We start from the raw sequence: 15,565 nt of genomic DNA, 5'->3' as shown, positions 1-15,565 counted from the left end.
GCGGCACAGAGGGCGGGGTTGCGGCGTCTGCGCGGGGCACAACCCCCTGAGGGGCGGGGCGGTTTCCTGCCAATCACTGCCTGTTTGCCCTCCCCCCTGCGCTGGCCCTACTGCCTGGGGGTGGGGGAGGTCGGGGAGGGGGCGATAAAATGGCGCAGGGGGCGGAGTGAGGCGCAGTCTTTCGCCCAGGCTTCGGCCCCGCTTCCGGAGGTGAAAAGCGGGAGGGACGAGGGGGTTTGCGTTCCCGCCTGGGAGGGGGATGGGGGCGCCTCTTGCTTCTCCAGGGGGCCATACATGCCCGTCCACCCCGTTGAAGGGTTGCGAGGCCTTCGCCCTGCTGGGAGAGGGCTGGTTGTCGTTCCTGAGGTGATGGCGGCGGGAGGGGGAGTGTCCCTGCGCCCCACCTCCACGTCGGCGGGCGGTAGATGCCCCTCACCCTGCTGAGGAAGAGGGAGGCCGTCGGGTCACCTGCGAGGCGGGGAGTGCTGTCAGTCTCCCTGCCCAGTGGGGGTGGGGGAGGATGGGTGTGTTAGGTAGGTTGGGGGTGCCGCTTCCCCTACCCCATTTTGGGGGGGGCTGTTGCTAGGGAGAAGATTTTCCCGCCGCGCCTTGCGGGTGGGGGAGGGAGAGGGTGACCCACCCCTTGGGCTGGCGGGGGCTCCGTCCCACCGAGGTGTGGGTGTGGGTGGCTACCCTCCGGGTGAGCGGTGCATCTCGCAGGCCTGTTGAGGGGTTGGTTTGGCCCCTGCGGGGGGAGGGGCGGGGAGGCAGCCGGCGCTTCTCCCGCCTTCCGCGGGGTGGCGGGAATTCTCGATGTTTTCGGGGGAGGGAGGAGGGAAGTACGAAGGCCTGGCCCCGAGGGCGATGCCGTGCTGAGGCCGTCGCGTTTCTGGGGGAGAGCGGGGGGCAGCCCAAGCAGTATCCTACGAAGGGTGGATATGGGTCACCCTTACTTCTGGCTCTCGGGACTGGAGGTGTCACCGGTTCCTTCCTGAGAGGGAGGGAAGGCAGCTGGCACCGCAGGGTGGGCCCCGGCGAGGGGAAAGAAGTGATTGGATTGCCTACCTGCTGATCTCGTTTCTTGTGGATTTGTTAGAGGCTGCAAGCTTTAGCTATCCTGTCTAAATTAAAACATTTTCTTTTTAAAAAGAAATCTGTTGCTGTAGCTTAGTAATACTTAGTTTCTATGCCCCTGTGGAATGAGAATCCTGGAATCCATATCTAGTGAAATGTTAACCTAAAGCAGAGATGTCCAGCCCTAGGTTGTTTTTGTGTCCTACAGTATTTCCATTTACTTCAAAGGAAGTTGCAGAATTCTTACAGATAATTTCAGTTCACTTTGATTTTAAGTGTTAGGCCCATTTTACGGAGTGATAAAGCCTAGTGAGTGCCTTTTGTGCTGTGTGCAGCACATGTATTGCCTATTAGGGAAGGTTGGAAATCAAAGGCCTGTCCCTTGGAAATAATCTTTGCCCTTGGCCATACCTATCAGATCTGGCTTGGTAACGGTCTTGGTTTTAGAACCTTGAAAGAGGGATATAGGGTTGTGTCTGGTGTTGCAATTTTAGTGGCCTGAATAAAATAAAGGCTTTGTGCTCTAAGGCAATAGGTTTTCTTAGGTACGATAAAAATAGAAAGGGAACCAGTTCCTGAGGTTGCAGCTAGGTGGTTAGAGAACAGAGCGAGGGGGTGGTAAACTGAAGTGTGAAGAAGGGGGTGGACAGATGAGAGAGACGTGGAAGGACAGAATAGGGTCACAGGAGGGATGGGGAGCAGAGGAATTAAGAGATAGACTTGGGAGATGGGAAAAATATTCTTTCCTTAAAAATAAAGAGATCCTCATTTTAGGTGGAAGTTACAAAACAAGTGCCAAGAAAGGCAGTTAATGGTAGAATGGCAGACAGGCGCTAAGGCTGTCTTGTGGAAACTCACTTTAGACCTTAACTTTATCTGAGATTTCCCCCCTTTTGCAAATTCATTAAATATCAACTTTAATTAGTATAGGGCTTTTAGGTTTAGAGTGCTTTGGTAAACATCCCCTCATTTGATCCTCATGATAATCTGTATTTGAAGTTAACGGCATATAATTGCATCCCCCATTTTTCAGATGAGTGTTCTCATCTGAATTGAGGTTCAGAGACTTTTAAGTGACTTGTGAGGTCTCTGAATTTAGCTCAGTCCCTCTTCTGTTACTTCAGTAACTATTAATTCAAAGGATTTGCCTGATATTTCAGATGTCCACACAGCCTGGTCTTTAATTAACTCAGTGGCAATATGGTTGAATGTTCGGTTAAACTAAAAGAAATTAGAGTATACTAGATAATTTCTAACAAGCAAGCACCTAGGGGAAGTTCTCAACTAGATTAACATCCTTTTCTACCATTCCTATGCTTCATTAAGACCTCTTTAGGGGTCAGGGAGGTGATGATGGTGGGATGAAATAGAAACTGTAGCCATTACTTACTGAGCTTTTCCTTTTTTTTTTTTTTTAAGATTTTATTTATTTATTTGAGAGAGAGAGAATGAGATAGAGAGCACGAGAGGGAAGAGGGTCAGAGGGAGAAGCAGGCTCCCCGCTGAGCAGGGAGCCCGATGTGGGACTCGAGCCCAGGACTCCAGGATCATGACCTGAGCTGAAGGCAGTCGCTTAACCAACTGAGCCACCCAGACGCCCCATTTACTGAGCTTTAACATTGTGCTTGTAGTACTTGAAGTGCTTTAGTTCATGGTCTCATTTAATTTTGGCAACGACACTATGAGGTTGCTACTGTGATGGTCCCTGTTGTATAGAAGAGGACATTTTAAACTACAGAATGTAATCATTGTCTTTCTCTACTGACTTCTTAATTTAAAACTATATTTTCTTGGGCGCCTGGGTGGCTCAGTCGTTAAGCGTCTGCCTTCGGCTCAGGTCATGATCCCAGGGTCCTGGGATCGAGCTCCACATCAGGCTCCCTGCTCGGAGGGAAGCCTGCTTCTCCCTCTCCCGCTCCCCCTGCTTGTGTTCCTGCTCTCGCTTTCTCTCTCTCTGTCAAATAAATAAATAAAATCTTTAAGAAAATATAGTTTTATTTATTTTTTTTTTAAAGATTTTATTTATTTATTTGACAGAGAGAGGCAGCGAGAGAGGGAACACAAGCAGGGGGAGCGGGAGAGGGAGAAGCAGGCTTCCTGCCGAGCAGGAAGAGGCTCAATCCCAGAACCCTGGGATCATGACCTGAGCCAACGGCAGACGCTTAACAACTGAGCCACCCAGGTGCCCCTAAAAATATTTTTATTATTAAATATTCTAAGCATATAAAATGGATAGGAAGTAACATAATGATACCATTATCACGCCATTCAGCTTTATTTTATCGATGTAGGCAGGCTGAATCCGAGTACTCAGAGGGGGTCTCTCAGATACCAGCCAACCAGGGTCCTTGGCTTTGTGCAGAATAGGAATGAAATGGGAGCCAGGAGGAAGTGAGAGCAGAGTTCATTGAATAGTGTGATAGAGTATAGCAGATGGAGTGTCTGGGACGCTCCGAAAATGAAAAGTAAGTCGCTCTGTCACTTGAGGTTATGGGTTTATAGTGGAAAGGAGTCCAGGGTACATGTGCCTTCAGGGACCCGAGGAAGCCTCCGATCAAAGGTGAGTGTAAGGTGAACAATAGGTGTTATTCCATAAATCACTGAAGGTAGGGGGTATCGATGCCAATGTCAACCAAGGTTTGTTTTAAGCTAATGTCTGGGAACATGTTTGGGATCTGGTTCTTCTTAGATGTTACCAGGTTTTTAAGGCCTAGGATGGAACTTAGAGAATGATTAACTTTCTTATCTCCCCTTGGAGTGGCAACATAGATTCTTTGTTTTACTCAGATGCAAAATATAGAAGATGAGTAAACAGGACTTAGCAGAAAAACAGCAGAAATGGAATCTTTCTAAAATGGTTTCCCTGTCTCATTATGTTGCCCTTTATTTTTATTAAGCCCGAACACGGGGCTTGAAGTCACAACCCTGAGACCGAGACCTGAGCTGCTATCAAGAGTCGGTTGCTTAACCAGCTGAGCCACCCAGGCACCCTGCCATATATATATTTTTAAAGTAATTTCTTTGCGCCTGATGTGGGGCTCAAACTCACAGCTCCAAGATCAAGAGTCATAGGCTCTTGACTGAGCCAGCCAGGTCCCCCTTAACCATATTTTTTATAGGTCTTTTTTGTTCATTTTTTTAAAGAAATAAAACTTTATACATAGAATTGAAGGTACTCATGCCCGCTTGCCATTTCTCTTCCCTCTTCACTACCAGAGGTAACCACTGTCCTGAATTTTGTGCTTCTTATTCCCATGCAAGTTTTTATAATTTAACGATATGTATCCATACACTATATGGTATTGTTTCTCTTAACAGATTGCAAGGGAAAAAAAAGATGGGGAGTATATAGATTAAAATACAAAACATATCAGCCAGTTGCAGTGTGTGGACTTACTGGATACTGATTTTTTTTAATCTTTAAAAATAATTTATAAAATAATTGGTTACCTGAACCATATATTTTATGGTAAGGAATCCTTGTTATTGGGGCACCTGGGTGGCTCAGTTGGTTAAGCGACTGCCTTTGGTTCAGGTCATGATCCTGGAGTCCTGGGATCGAGTCCCACATCGGGGCTCCCTGCTCAGCAGGGAGTCTGCTTCTCCCTCTGACCCTCTTCCCTCTCATGCTCTCTATCTCTCATTCTCTCTCTCTCAAATAAATAAATAAAAAATCTTAGAAAAAAAAGAAAAGGAATCCTTGTTACTTACAGATGAAATGATGTGATGCCTGGGACTTGCTTCAAAATAATCCCATTAAGGGGCGTCTCGGTGGCTCAGTTAGCTAAACGGCTGCCTTGCGGCTCAGGTCATGATCCCAGGGTCCTGGGAACCCAGTGTGGCGCTCGAACTCAACAACTGTGAGATCAAGGCCTGAGCTGAGATCAAGAGTTGGACACTTAACTGACTGAACCACCCAGGTGTCCGGATTATACATTCTTTAAGGATGGAAACCATGTCTTTATTTTTTAAGAAGTCCTATAGAAACCAGTTATCTTGCTCAGTGCTGTGTGATGATATTAGCTCAGAAAATGTTTTCTGAAAGAATGCATGAGCTGAAGCTAAAATTCAGGAAGTGGAGGGAAAGCGGGGTGTGGGGAAATTCACAGAAGGCTAATAAGGAATTTTCCAAATTTTTGAGTTTAGTGGGTTTTTTTTTTTAAGATTTATTTATTTTGAGAGAGTGAGAATGAGAGAGAGAGAGTACATGGGAGCGGGGAGGGTTAGAGGGAGAAGCAGGCCCCTCGCCGAGCAGGGAGCCCGATGCGGGACTCGATCCCGGGACTCCAGGATCATGACCTGAGCCGAAGGTAGTCGCTTAACCAACTGAACCACCCAGGTGCCCTGTATGGATTCTTGTGTTGTGGGATTAGGGGTTCTTTTTTTTTTTTTTTTTAAGATTTTATTTATTCATGAGAGAGAAGCAGAGGGAGAAGCAGGCTCCCAAGGAGCAGGGAGTCCGATGCGGGACTTGATCCCAGGACCCTGGGATCATGACCTGAGCCGAAGACAGTTGCTTAACCAACTGAGCCACCCAGGCGCCCTTGAGTTTAGTGTTTAAGCATTTTTTATAGCTTCTCAGATGTTGACATGATACATGAAATAGAAGTTTTTTATCACCTTTCCCATCTAGAAAATTAAATTTAGATTAGGTCCATCACTGACTGTTTAAAAGCTAGGTTTTAATTATATAAGTAATTTACAAATATTCAAGTAGAAAAGTAGAATGACACTGAAGTCTCCCCTTCATGTCTCTTTGTCCCCTCATAGGTTATAACAGTCATCAGTTTTGTGTTTATATTTTTCTGGATCTGTTCTTTGCATTTATGTATAAGTTGAAAATGAGACTTTGGCATGTGTGATCATGATTAACTTGTAGATCTTGGTGGAATCTTAGACATTGCCTCGTCCCTCTTCTCCATCCTGTCCCCATTTTTTATAAATGAGGAAACAAGTCCAAATGGTTAAGTGGCTCACCCAAATTATTACAGCTGGTTAGTGACAGAACCAGGACTACAAGCAAGGTCTCAGTACTCCCAAGCCAGTATTCTTCTTACTGGAGCAAATGATACTCTTAAGAAAGTACAAAATTGTTGGAAGGAACAAAACTAGTTCCTTAGTTGCATAATTTTTCCTCTAAAGGTTTTTCTTTGATGTTCTTGACTCAAAATCCAACTTTCTGGTATTTAAAAAAAAAATCAAGATCAAAATTAATAGGTGGAGCACCTTAAAGCATAATACAGTTGACTTTGTAATTAGCAGAGTTGAAAGTGATGAGAAGATCCTCTAATTTTCTTTGTGCCTGCAGGAAGGTGGGAGTCAATCATTTTGACAAGTCTTCTGAAAGGAACAGCTAGCAGGAGCTGAAACCTTTTTCCATTTGGTCTCGTGGCAAAGAGATCACACCAGCAGCTCCACACAGTATGGAAGACTATTCTTATATTGAAGTTTTTTTTTTTTATTTTTAAAAGTTATACGTTTGTTTTTTTTAAAGTATACACCGTGAGAATCCAAACATTTTACATAATATATATTTGTTTTATTTGTATGTTGTGGATGTTATTCCATGATAGTATATACTGATCTACCTCATTATGTTTTAAATAGTTGTAAAGTATTCCATAGTATGGATGTACCATGATTTCACTGAGCAATTCTGGTGATGGACATTTAGGTTGTCTCCAATATTTGGCGCTTTTGAATAATGCTGCTTTGAACATCCTTACAAATGTATTTGCATAGGTACTGCTGCAGGAAAAATTCACAGAATTGAAATTGTGGGATCAAATGGTATTGCATATTATTCTCCACAAAATATTGTGCTCACTTACACTCTTTTATACTGATAGTGTATGAGGATGCTAATTTCCTATATCCTTATCAACGTAGATATTATGGCATCCTAATTTTCACTCTTTTGTTAGGAGGAAAATTATGTCACGGTTCTAATGTGTATTTCTATGATCCTGGTAAGGTTAAATATCTTAAAATTATTTCTCATGTTGCAAGTCACAGTGCAAAGAATTCGAAATATCAGGACACCACCACTGTAGAACTGATTGAAGTTGATATAGGGGTAATTCCTGTTCCTCAGTGAAATTGCCTCTTATTTTTCCAGATATGACGTGCTCACTCGTGCCCTCTGAACAGTCTTCTGGAACTTCTCTCTTGCCTAAAGACAATACCCCATTTTCTTGGGGTTCTTTGGATGAGGATGGATTGGATGACTCCTTGCTGGATCTGTCTGAGGGAGAAGAAGATGATGGCCATTTTAGTTTCACAGAGGAAGATATTCAGGAGCTCTTGAAGGATGATGACCTTAAAGATGATAGCAGCCGTGTTGAGAAGGAAGGGAAAGGGAGTCAAATTCTATTTGACACTTCCCAAGAGAAAAATTCATTGTATAGCTTGGGACCAGTAGCTGAGACCCCTGGCCTCTTGAAACTACCTCAGCTAAGTACATCAGTTGGTCATGGACCAACTCCTACTAAACCATTAAACAGACACTTTGCATTAGAAAAGAATCTTGTAAAAATAACAGTTGTTACACCATTTGATCCAACAGTTTGTGATGCTGTGCTTGATAAGGACAAGACTGATTCATCCAAAGATACTGAAAAACCCTCCTCCCTTGGGGAAGAGATGAGAAAAGATGGTCTTAGCCCAAAGGAGAGCAAACTCTGCACTGAGTCTGAAGGGATCAGTCCCAGTAATTCTGCTTGGGGTGTGCCCCCACTCTCTTCTCCTTCAGACAATGACTTTGAACAAACTGTGTCTGTTAAAAACATACCTGACAGTAAGAGAACTACACCTGTGTTCTCTCAGATCTTGGACCATTCAGAGACTCCTAATACGTGGTCATCCTGGAAAAATGGATCAAATAAATCAAATTGTGAAGTGAGGTTTCCGGTTGTTTCCAGTTCATCAAACAAAGTAAGTATACTTTTTCAATGTAAAGAGAAAAATTATTTTCATTCACAAGCTGTATAGCAGAGCTTTGTATTCATCAAACAAATTGGGAGTTGAATTCTGACTACAACTGTGACCTTGGTAAAATTATTTAGCCTCTCTGTTTCGTCCTATTTCTTATCTATAAATTGTACTAAATACTTAACAGTATAGTAAGTATTAATGAAATAATGTATTTATAGTAACTAGTATATAATATTAAATTACTACTTATTGAATAATTACTTAGATAATGATTTTACTATTATTTTTCCCTTCTTTGGGTTTCAGCTTAAGTCTCAATCTTTGGTTGCCACGCTAAATGACATATAGCACCTGATCATCCACTGAAGAGCTGAAAAATCTTGGGCAATTTACCTAACCTCTTTGAGCCTGATTCCCTGTCTATCAAATGGGCATACCGCTTAGGGTTTCTTCCTTTTCCTTAAAATTACAGTCACTGTCTCATTTAAAGTATCTGTCATAGTGCCTGGTACACAGGAGGGTTCAGAAATATGCCTCTGTAGCCTTTATTAAGAATAAAAGAATATGTCCATCAATAGTGTTTTCAGCTTTTTCCTTATAATTATCTTTCCTTCTGCTCTGAACGAAAGCAGGATGTTCTTGACAAGGATTCGGGGAAGCTTAAAGTCCATGAGAGAAGACTAGGCAAAGTCATTCCTGTTCTGCAAGCCAAAAGAAGGTAACAGTATTATAATATTCTGGTTTCTATTTGTTCTCTTCAATTTCTTTCTTCCCCTCCTCAGTTACCCCTTAGTGTGGAGTAAAAGCATGTGCCAGGTGTAAACATACTTTAAGTTCTGGGACCGCTAACATGTAGCTCTGTGACCTTGGGCAAGTCAAATGATCTGTGACTTCAGTTTGTTTGTCAACAAATGAGGCTAATGATGCCTTTTCTGCCTCACAAGGTTATTTTGGGAGTAAAAAAGACATATTAGTGAAAGCACTGTATAAATGTAAGATTTCTTTTCCTGTGCATCGGGAAGCCTGGTCACAGGACAGGAGGTTAGAATAATTTTAACACAAATATTAAATAATTATGTAGAAAAATCCTTTTGTCATCTCTCCCAACTTGAATGCAACTGTCCTTGGGGAAAAATTATGGTGGAGGTTGCGGATTTGGGTCACCTTTTCAATCTCTTCTCTTGTTGCCAGGAGATGGCAGTGTCTCTACATGGGCCTTCTCAATTAGCAAAGCTATTTTTTAGGTGGAGTCAGATTGGCTTCCTTACAATGAGATTTAAAAAAGTTGTTTTGATTATACAGATATTAAATTTTTTTTAAGATTTTATTTCTTTATTTGACAGACACAGCGAGAGAGGGAACACAAGCAGGGGGTAGTGGGAGAGGGAGAAGCAGGCTTCCCACTGAGCAGGGAGCCCAATGTGGGGCTCGATCCCAGGACCCTGGGATCATGACCTGAGCCAAAAGCAGATGCTTAACGACTGAGCCACCCAGGCGCCCCTGCTTTAAATTTTTTATTTATTTTTATTTTTTTAAGATTTTATTTATTTATTTGACAGAGAGAGAGAGAGAGGAGCACACAAGCAGGGGGAGCGACAGGCAGAGGGAGAGAGAGAAGCACACTCACCACTGAGCAGGGAGCCCAACTCAGGGCTCCATCCCAGGACCCTGGGATCATAACCCAAGCCAAAGGCAGACGCACAACTGACTGAGCCACCTAGGCGCCCCACTGCTTTAAATTTTTTTAAATATATTAAAAATAAGGCTAACGTCCCCTTTGACTACTGTCCCTAACCCCAGTTTTTTGGGTTTTTTGTTTTGTTTTGTTTGCATAATTGAGGGAAACTTTGTGAATTACTTAAAGTGGAAATTATACCAAGGAGCCAAGTCAGGCTACTTGGGGCAGTTATGTACTTACTATCTCAATATTCTCGTCCACTGACTCCACAGTTATCAGTGCAGTCAGGATGAGCAAGGGCCAGACGTTGTTCTTGCCAAGGTCACCAGTATTCTAATTGCCACATCCAGCTGGTTCTTTTTGGTCTTTATCTAATTCGGTTTTTCTGTGGCTCTGTCAAGTTAGCTATGTCCTGATTAACCTTGAATTACTCAACAAGTGCTTTCTTTCTCTAGGGACTAGGTAATCTTCACTTTCTTATGCCCTGTTAACAGGAGTTTGTATCTATTTCTCATCTTCCTTTTTTTTTTACCTTCATACTTTTCAGCTTTTTACTAATACTGTCTTCTGTCACTGGATTTTAAAGACTATTTTGCCTCTGAAAGTTAGTTGTTCTAACTGATCAGCAATATATGACTTCTCTCTACAAAGCATTATACTCATGGTTCTAATGAACTGTTTTTCCTCCTCCTGGTTTGCTTTGTTCAAGGACTAATGTTCCGACATTTTCACAATCAGATCTAGAAAAGCAGAAGGAAAGTTATCTCAAGGAAGTCATTGCTCATCTAGAATACCCGAAGGACACTAACCAAGGTAACATGGTAGCCAAAGAATGGCATGTAAAAGATGGGATGGGATTTTTTTTTTCCAGTGTAATACAGATTAAACTGGGAGATTATTTTGAGTTTTCTTAAATTGATGAGAGAGATAACTTTCTTACCCAAAGATTTTTACTGGAAGGGATTGCCTAACCAAATAAGATCTTAAGTGGTTTAGCTAACCGGTATTAAGAGGGTGATCCAAGGAGACTCATACCAGTACATGAAGAGTGCCTCCCCTATGGTTGAGGGCTGAAACCAGACCTGTAGTTTTTTAGATAGGGAATTTTTTGTTTGAAAAATAGAAGTGGATGACCAGGGGCTGCTTAGTAATTGTTAGTTTTTTATTTAGAATTATTTCTTTTTCTTGTTTCCTTTAGAATTTAAATGTAAAAAGCAAGCATTTCAAATACCATTCTGCATCTTGACATTTGAATAAAAGCTCTTAAAAGGTTTTGACTACCTTCCAGATTCTTCAAGCTGAGTTCTCCTTGGTTCACTAAAAGCTCTTACAAACCAAAATGACTGGATTCTTTCTCCAGGCCTCAAGAGATTATTGTCTGTGTTATTCATCCTGGACTAGTAGCTGATTGGAAAACTCCTAAAGGGAGGGGAACTTGTGGGCTATAATGAAGGTGTCAAGATTAGAGAGGTACTGATAAAAGGATTCCTTCTCGTAAAGATTGCTCCATATTTTGTCATCTTCAGCTTCTTTGTTCATTTAGCAAACCTTTCTCAACTACTTTCAGTGGTGCTAGGTTTGAAGATTAGGGATTGGAAATGTAAAGAGGACCAAAGTAGGGTCCTGGCTCTCTAGGAATTGATAGCTCAGAGAAGGAAAAGATAATTCTACCACAATATTGATTAGAATATCTCTAATCAATAGAGATATAATTCTAATAGAATTATGTATAAAGTGCACTAGGAGCAAGGAAGAAGCACTTCTGTTTGTGTTTGGGGACAGTGGAAGTGGGGAAAGAGGATGCTCTAGGTAGGCTCCATGGGGAAGATAATTCTGTTACTCGAAGATCTGTCATAAATCACTAGGGCAACTTTTGGCCGAAGATTCAGAGGAGACTCCCCTTTATTTACAAATCTTTAATTATTTAGTAGTTTTAGAACTACATCGGCCAGAAGAATTTTTTATTCCAGGTCCTTTTATTTTTTAGTCCAAGATTTCATTAAGCATTCAAATGCTACTTGTAATGATTGCTCAGCTCTCTGCTTGTGCGCTCTCTTTGTTTGAACTATTTTAAAGGTCTGGCTGTGGAACTAGAGACATTCCTCTCCCACTGGCCTAGACCCCCTTCACCTGGGTCATTGATTGGAGGAGCAGATTAAAAGAAGTTTGTATATATTTCACCTCTGTGGAAGAGACTTGAACATTGCTTTTCCCTCTGTGAAGTGACCTTTTATGTCCTAGGCAATTCAGACTGATGATATCCAGTTATATTTTCCTTTCTCATTTGGGGCATTTAGAAAAGAAAATTTCATAAGAAAAGCAGTGAGCAGCTGCTCATGTTTGTAGCATCTTTTCCAGTCTCTTTCCCATTCAGCAGTCCCTCTCCCACTTTACCATAGTAATCTGTATCCCATGAGGAACAACTAGAATAATGCATATAGAGGAAAGACAGCAAGCATACTTTAGTGGTTGGGAAAGTAAAGTCTAGTCTAAAGTTAACTTCTGGGTTCATACCCTAGCTCCACTGCTTACTGGCTGTGTGACCTTGAGCCAATAAAAACTCAGGTTTCTCATTTGCAAAATGGGTGTAATAATGAGGCTTAGCATATTTGAAAATTTAAGTACAACTGTAATGCATAGAACAGTACCCAGCCATAGCTGCCAACATTGATTGAGTACTTGGTATCCTTTCACACTGAAGTTTTTATAGGTAAAATAGTATGATGTCACGTGTTTGTTTTTAGATCTTGAAAAAAAAAAGCCAAAACCCCGGAAAATTAGAGGAAACTAACAAAAGGTTGATGAATGAAGATGAATGATAGTTATGTGTGGGTTCAGTATGTTATTTTCTACTTTGTATTTGAAAAAATATCCATAGTAAAAAGTTATTTTTTTTTTTAAAATGCATCTTTTAGGGGATTCCTTTTTGACGTCTAAGAACTGTGAACATCACCAATTATTCTAAAAATTTCACAGGCCTCCAGTGCTTGCTTCTGCTTTCTTTCTTTCTTTTTTTTTTTTTAAGATTTTATTTATTTATTTAATTGACAGAGAGAGAGAGACAGCAAGAGAGGGAACACAAGCAGGGGGAGGGTCAGAGGGAGAAGCAGGCTTCCCGCGGAGCAGGGAGCCCGATGCGGGGCTCGATCCCAGGACCCTGAGATCATGACCTGAGCTGAAGGCTGTCGCTTAACCAACTGAGCCACCCAGGCGCCCCTGCTTCTGCTTTCTAGGAACCCAGTGTGATACCATGTTCTTGTGTTCCTTCCCACTGCCCACTATTCGTGCATCCAAAGTTCAAAGATTATATACTAAATTGCAGAGGAGAGTGGGGCGGTCTTATTTCATTGCTCCTCTATTTATATATGAAGTAAAGAGCAGCCAGAAGCAGACAGAGGAAGCATATAGTGCCTCCTGTCCTTTTTGGTATGTGTAGTGCTAACTCACCTTGGAAAAGTATAACTGTTCAAGTTCTTTATTAGATACAGAGAAATTAAAATGAGTAGATTTAAATGTAGTTCCTGCCAATTCGGTTTGAATCCTCTCCATTGGGTTAATCATCTTTCACTTTATCAATAATGTGTATATTTTTGGTACAGAATATGATAATGTAAATCATCCTTCAACTAATAATCTCTTTTTAGTTTAATGCCACATGAGTCTCTAATAGCATTTAGAAAGAAATACCAACAACTTCTTCCTGACATTGCAGCTCATGGAAAACTTTATATGGAATTTTAAGTTCTTAGAGTAGAAAAGGATCATTAAGATCTTCTCTTTAATCTCCTAACATATAAATCAGTATATATCTCTTTGCCAAGTGACCATTCAGCCTTTGCTTAGAATTCGAATAATATAAAACTCATTAAATCATGAAGCAGGCCATTCATTGCTTAAAAAATTCTAATTCTTAGAAAAGTTATTCTTTACATTGAGCCAAACTCTGCTTCCCTGTAGTTTCCAGTGGTAGTTTCTAGTTCTGCCCTCTGGGATCACAAAAAATAGCTATTACCGTTCAAATACTTAATGTATTTTAAGGACCTTTTCATGTTGAATATCTCAAGATTTTTAATGATTACAAAGTATTATATAATTTATTATTCCATCTTGGATAATTAGGTTGTGCCCATTTTCATTAGTAATGCTGCAGTGAACATTCTGGTCAATAAATATTTATGTACAACTCTTATTTCTATAGGATGAATACCTAGAAGTGGAATTGCTGGGTAAAGTATATAAATATTTTAAAAACCTCTGTTACATGTTACCAGATTGTCCTGCCCCCCAAAATTGTATTAATTCTTATTGTCACCAATTTGATAGGTAAATTTTAACATATTTTGTTTTAATAATTAGTGAGGTTAAACATTTTTTATTTATGTTTTTTTGAAATATATATTTAATTATAATTTTTAAAAATCATCTAATATCTAGTTTATATTCCAGTTTCCCCAGTTGTCCCAAAAATGTCTTCTTGTAAATTATTCGAACAGGATCTAATCAAGGTTCACATGTTTAATTATTGTCTCCTTAGTCTCTCTTAATCTAGGTCACTTATTTTGTAGATTGTCTCACATTCTGAATTGTGTCTGATTGTTTCCTTCTGGTGTCGCTTAACTTGTTCCTCTATCCTCCTGTATTTCCTGTAAACTGGAAGTTGGATCTAGAGGAGGGATTAGATTCAGAGTAAGCATTTTTTGGCTGGTATAATTCATAGGTACTGTTGTCTATTCAGCCTGTATCAGATTAGGGGGCATCACCTAATGACAGGGTGTTCTAATAGTGATGCTAAGTTTGATTACTTTGTTAAAGTGTTAACTGCCATGGGGCGCCTGGGTGGCTCAGTCAGTTAAGCATCCATCTTTGGGTCAAGTCATGACCCTAGGGTGCTGGGATCCAGCCCTGCATCAAGCTCCCTGCTCAACTGGGAGCCTGCTTCTTCCTCTCCCTCTGCCTGCCGCTCCCACTGCTTGTGCTCTCTCCCTCTACCTGTGCTCTCTCCCTTGATCTTTCTCTGTCAAATAACTAAAATCTTTAAAAAAAAAGATAAAGTGTTAACTGCCACATCTTTCCATTATAAGGCACATTTTCCCCTTTGTAATTAGTAAGTTATCTGTGGGGTATTGCTTCGGTATCATTTGAATATCTTGTTCCACAGCAATTGTTAATTATTTGAGCATTCATTGATGATCCTTACCTAAATCGGCTACTATACAGAGAGTTGTATAGAAAGTGTTCATTTTCTAAATATATAATTTATTTTACAATGATTACCTATCATTCTTCTATGAAGATTTTTTTTAGTATCAGTATTACCTCATAGATTTTTAAAAATTAATGTGTTATAGTTGATAATAGTCATTACTTTTTTTGATGCTCTGTTTGTCTCAGATTTGACCAATGGGCACTCCTTCCTTCAAGTGGGGTCTTGTGTCTACTGACATGACTCCATTAATCTTTTTTTTTAAATTGTGGTAGGCAAAATAACATAAAATTCACCAATTAAACCATTTTTAAGTGTGCGGTTCAGTAGTGTTAAATTTATTCACATTAACTTTTTTTATCTTGCAAATCTCAAACTCTATACATACCATTAAAAAACGACTCGCCTTTTTCCCTTCCCTGTAGTCCCTGGTAACCACCATGCTCCTTTCTGTTTCTGTGAATTTGCCTATTTTAGATACCTCATATAAGTGGAATCAAACAGTACTTTTCTTTTTGTGACTGGCTTATTTCATTTCGCATAATGTCCTCAAGGTTCATCTGTGTTGTAGCATGTGCCGAATTTCCTTCCTTTCTGTGGCTGAATAATACTGCTTTATATGTATATACCACAGTTTATCCATTTATCCTTCAATGGACATTTGAGTTGCTTCCACC

General features: G+C 40.7%; 1 protein-coding gene across 10 annotated transcripts in view; it reads left to right on the top strand.

Moving 5' to 3' along the window:
• S100PBP (S100P binding protein) overlaps positions 1-15,565 on the top strand; it is a 47,336-nt gene that overhangs the window by 12,132 nt on the left and 19,639 nt on the right. For 2 of the 10 annotated variants that reach the window (XR_012381308.1, XR_012381309.1), the window contains exons 1-6: positions 67-210; positions 6,383-6,495; positions 7,193-8,007; positions 8,637-8,725; positions 10,395-10,498; positions 13,884-13,911. Coding sequence is in view for 7 of the 10 variants with exons in the window: in XM_025856012.2 (XP_025711797.1) it covers positions 7,195-8,007; positions 8,637-8,725; positions 10,395-10,498 (1,006 nt within the window). In the remaining 3 variants the exon portion in view is untranslated. Of the gene's footprint in view, positions 1-66; positions 211-3,115; positions 3,635-6,382; positions 6,496-7,192; positions 8,008-8,636; positions 8,726-10,394; positions 10,499-13,883; positions 13,912-15,565 lie in introns of those variants that run through there. The other 8 variants (XR_012381307.1, XM_073902981.1, XM_025856010.2 and 5 more) reach the window with 8 other exon arrangements.

The sequence above is a fragment of the Callorhinus ursinus genome, unplaced genomic scaffold (genome assembly GCF_003265705.2).
Source record: "Callorhinus ursinus isolate GAN/ISIS: 27379988/994484 unplaced genomic scaffold, GSC_fseal_2.0 scaffold18, whole genome shotgun sequence".
NCBI classification, from domain to species: domain Eukaryota; kingdom Metazoa; phylum Chordata; class Mammalia; order Carnivora; family Otariidae; genus Callorhinus; species Callorhinus ursinus.
This window is presented reverse-complemented; position numbering and strand designations above follow the sequence as displayed.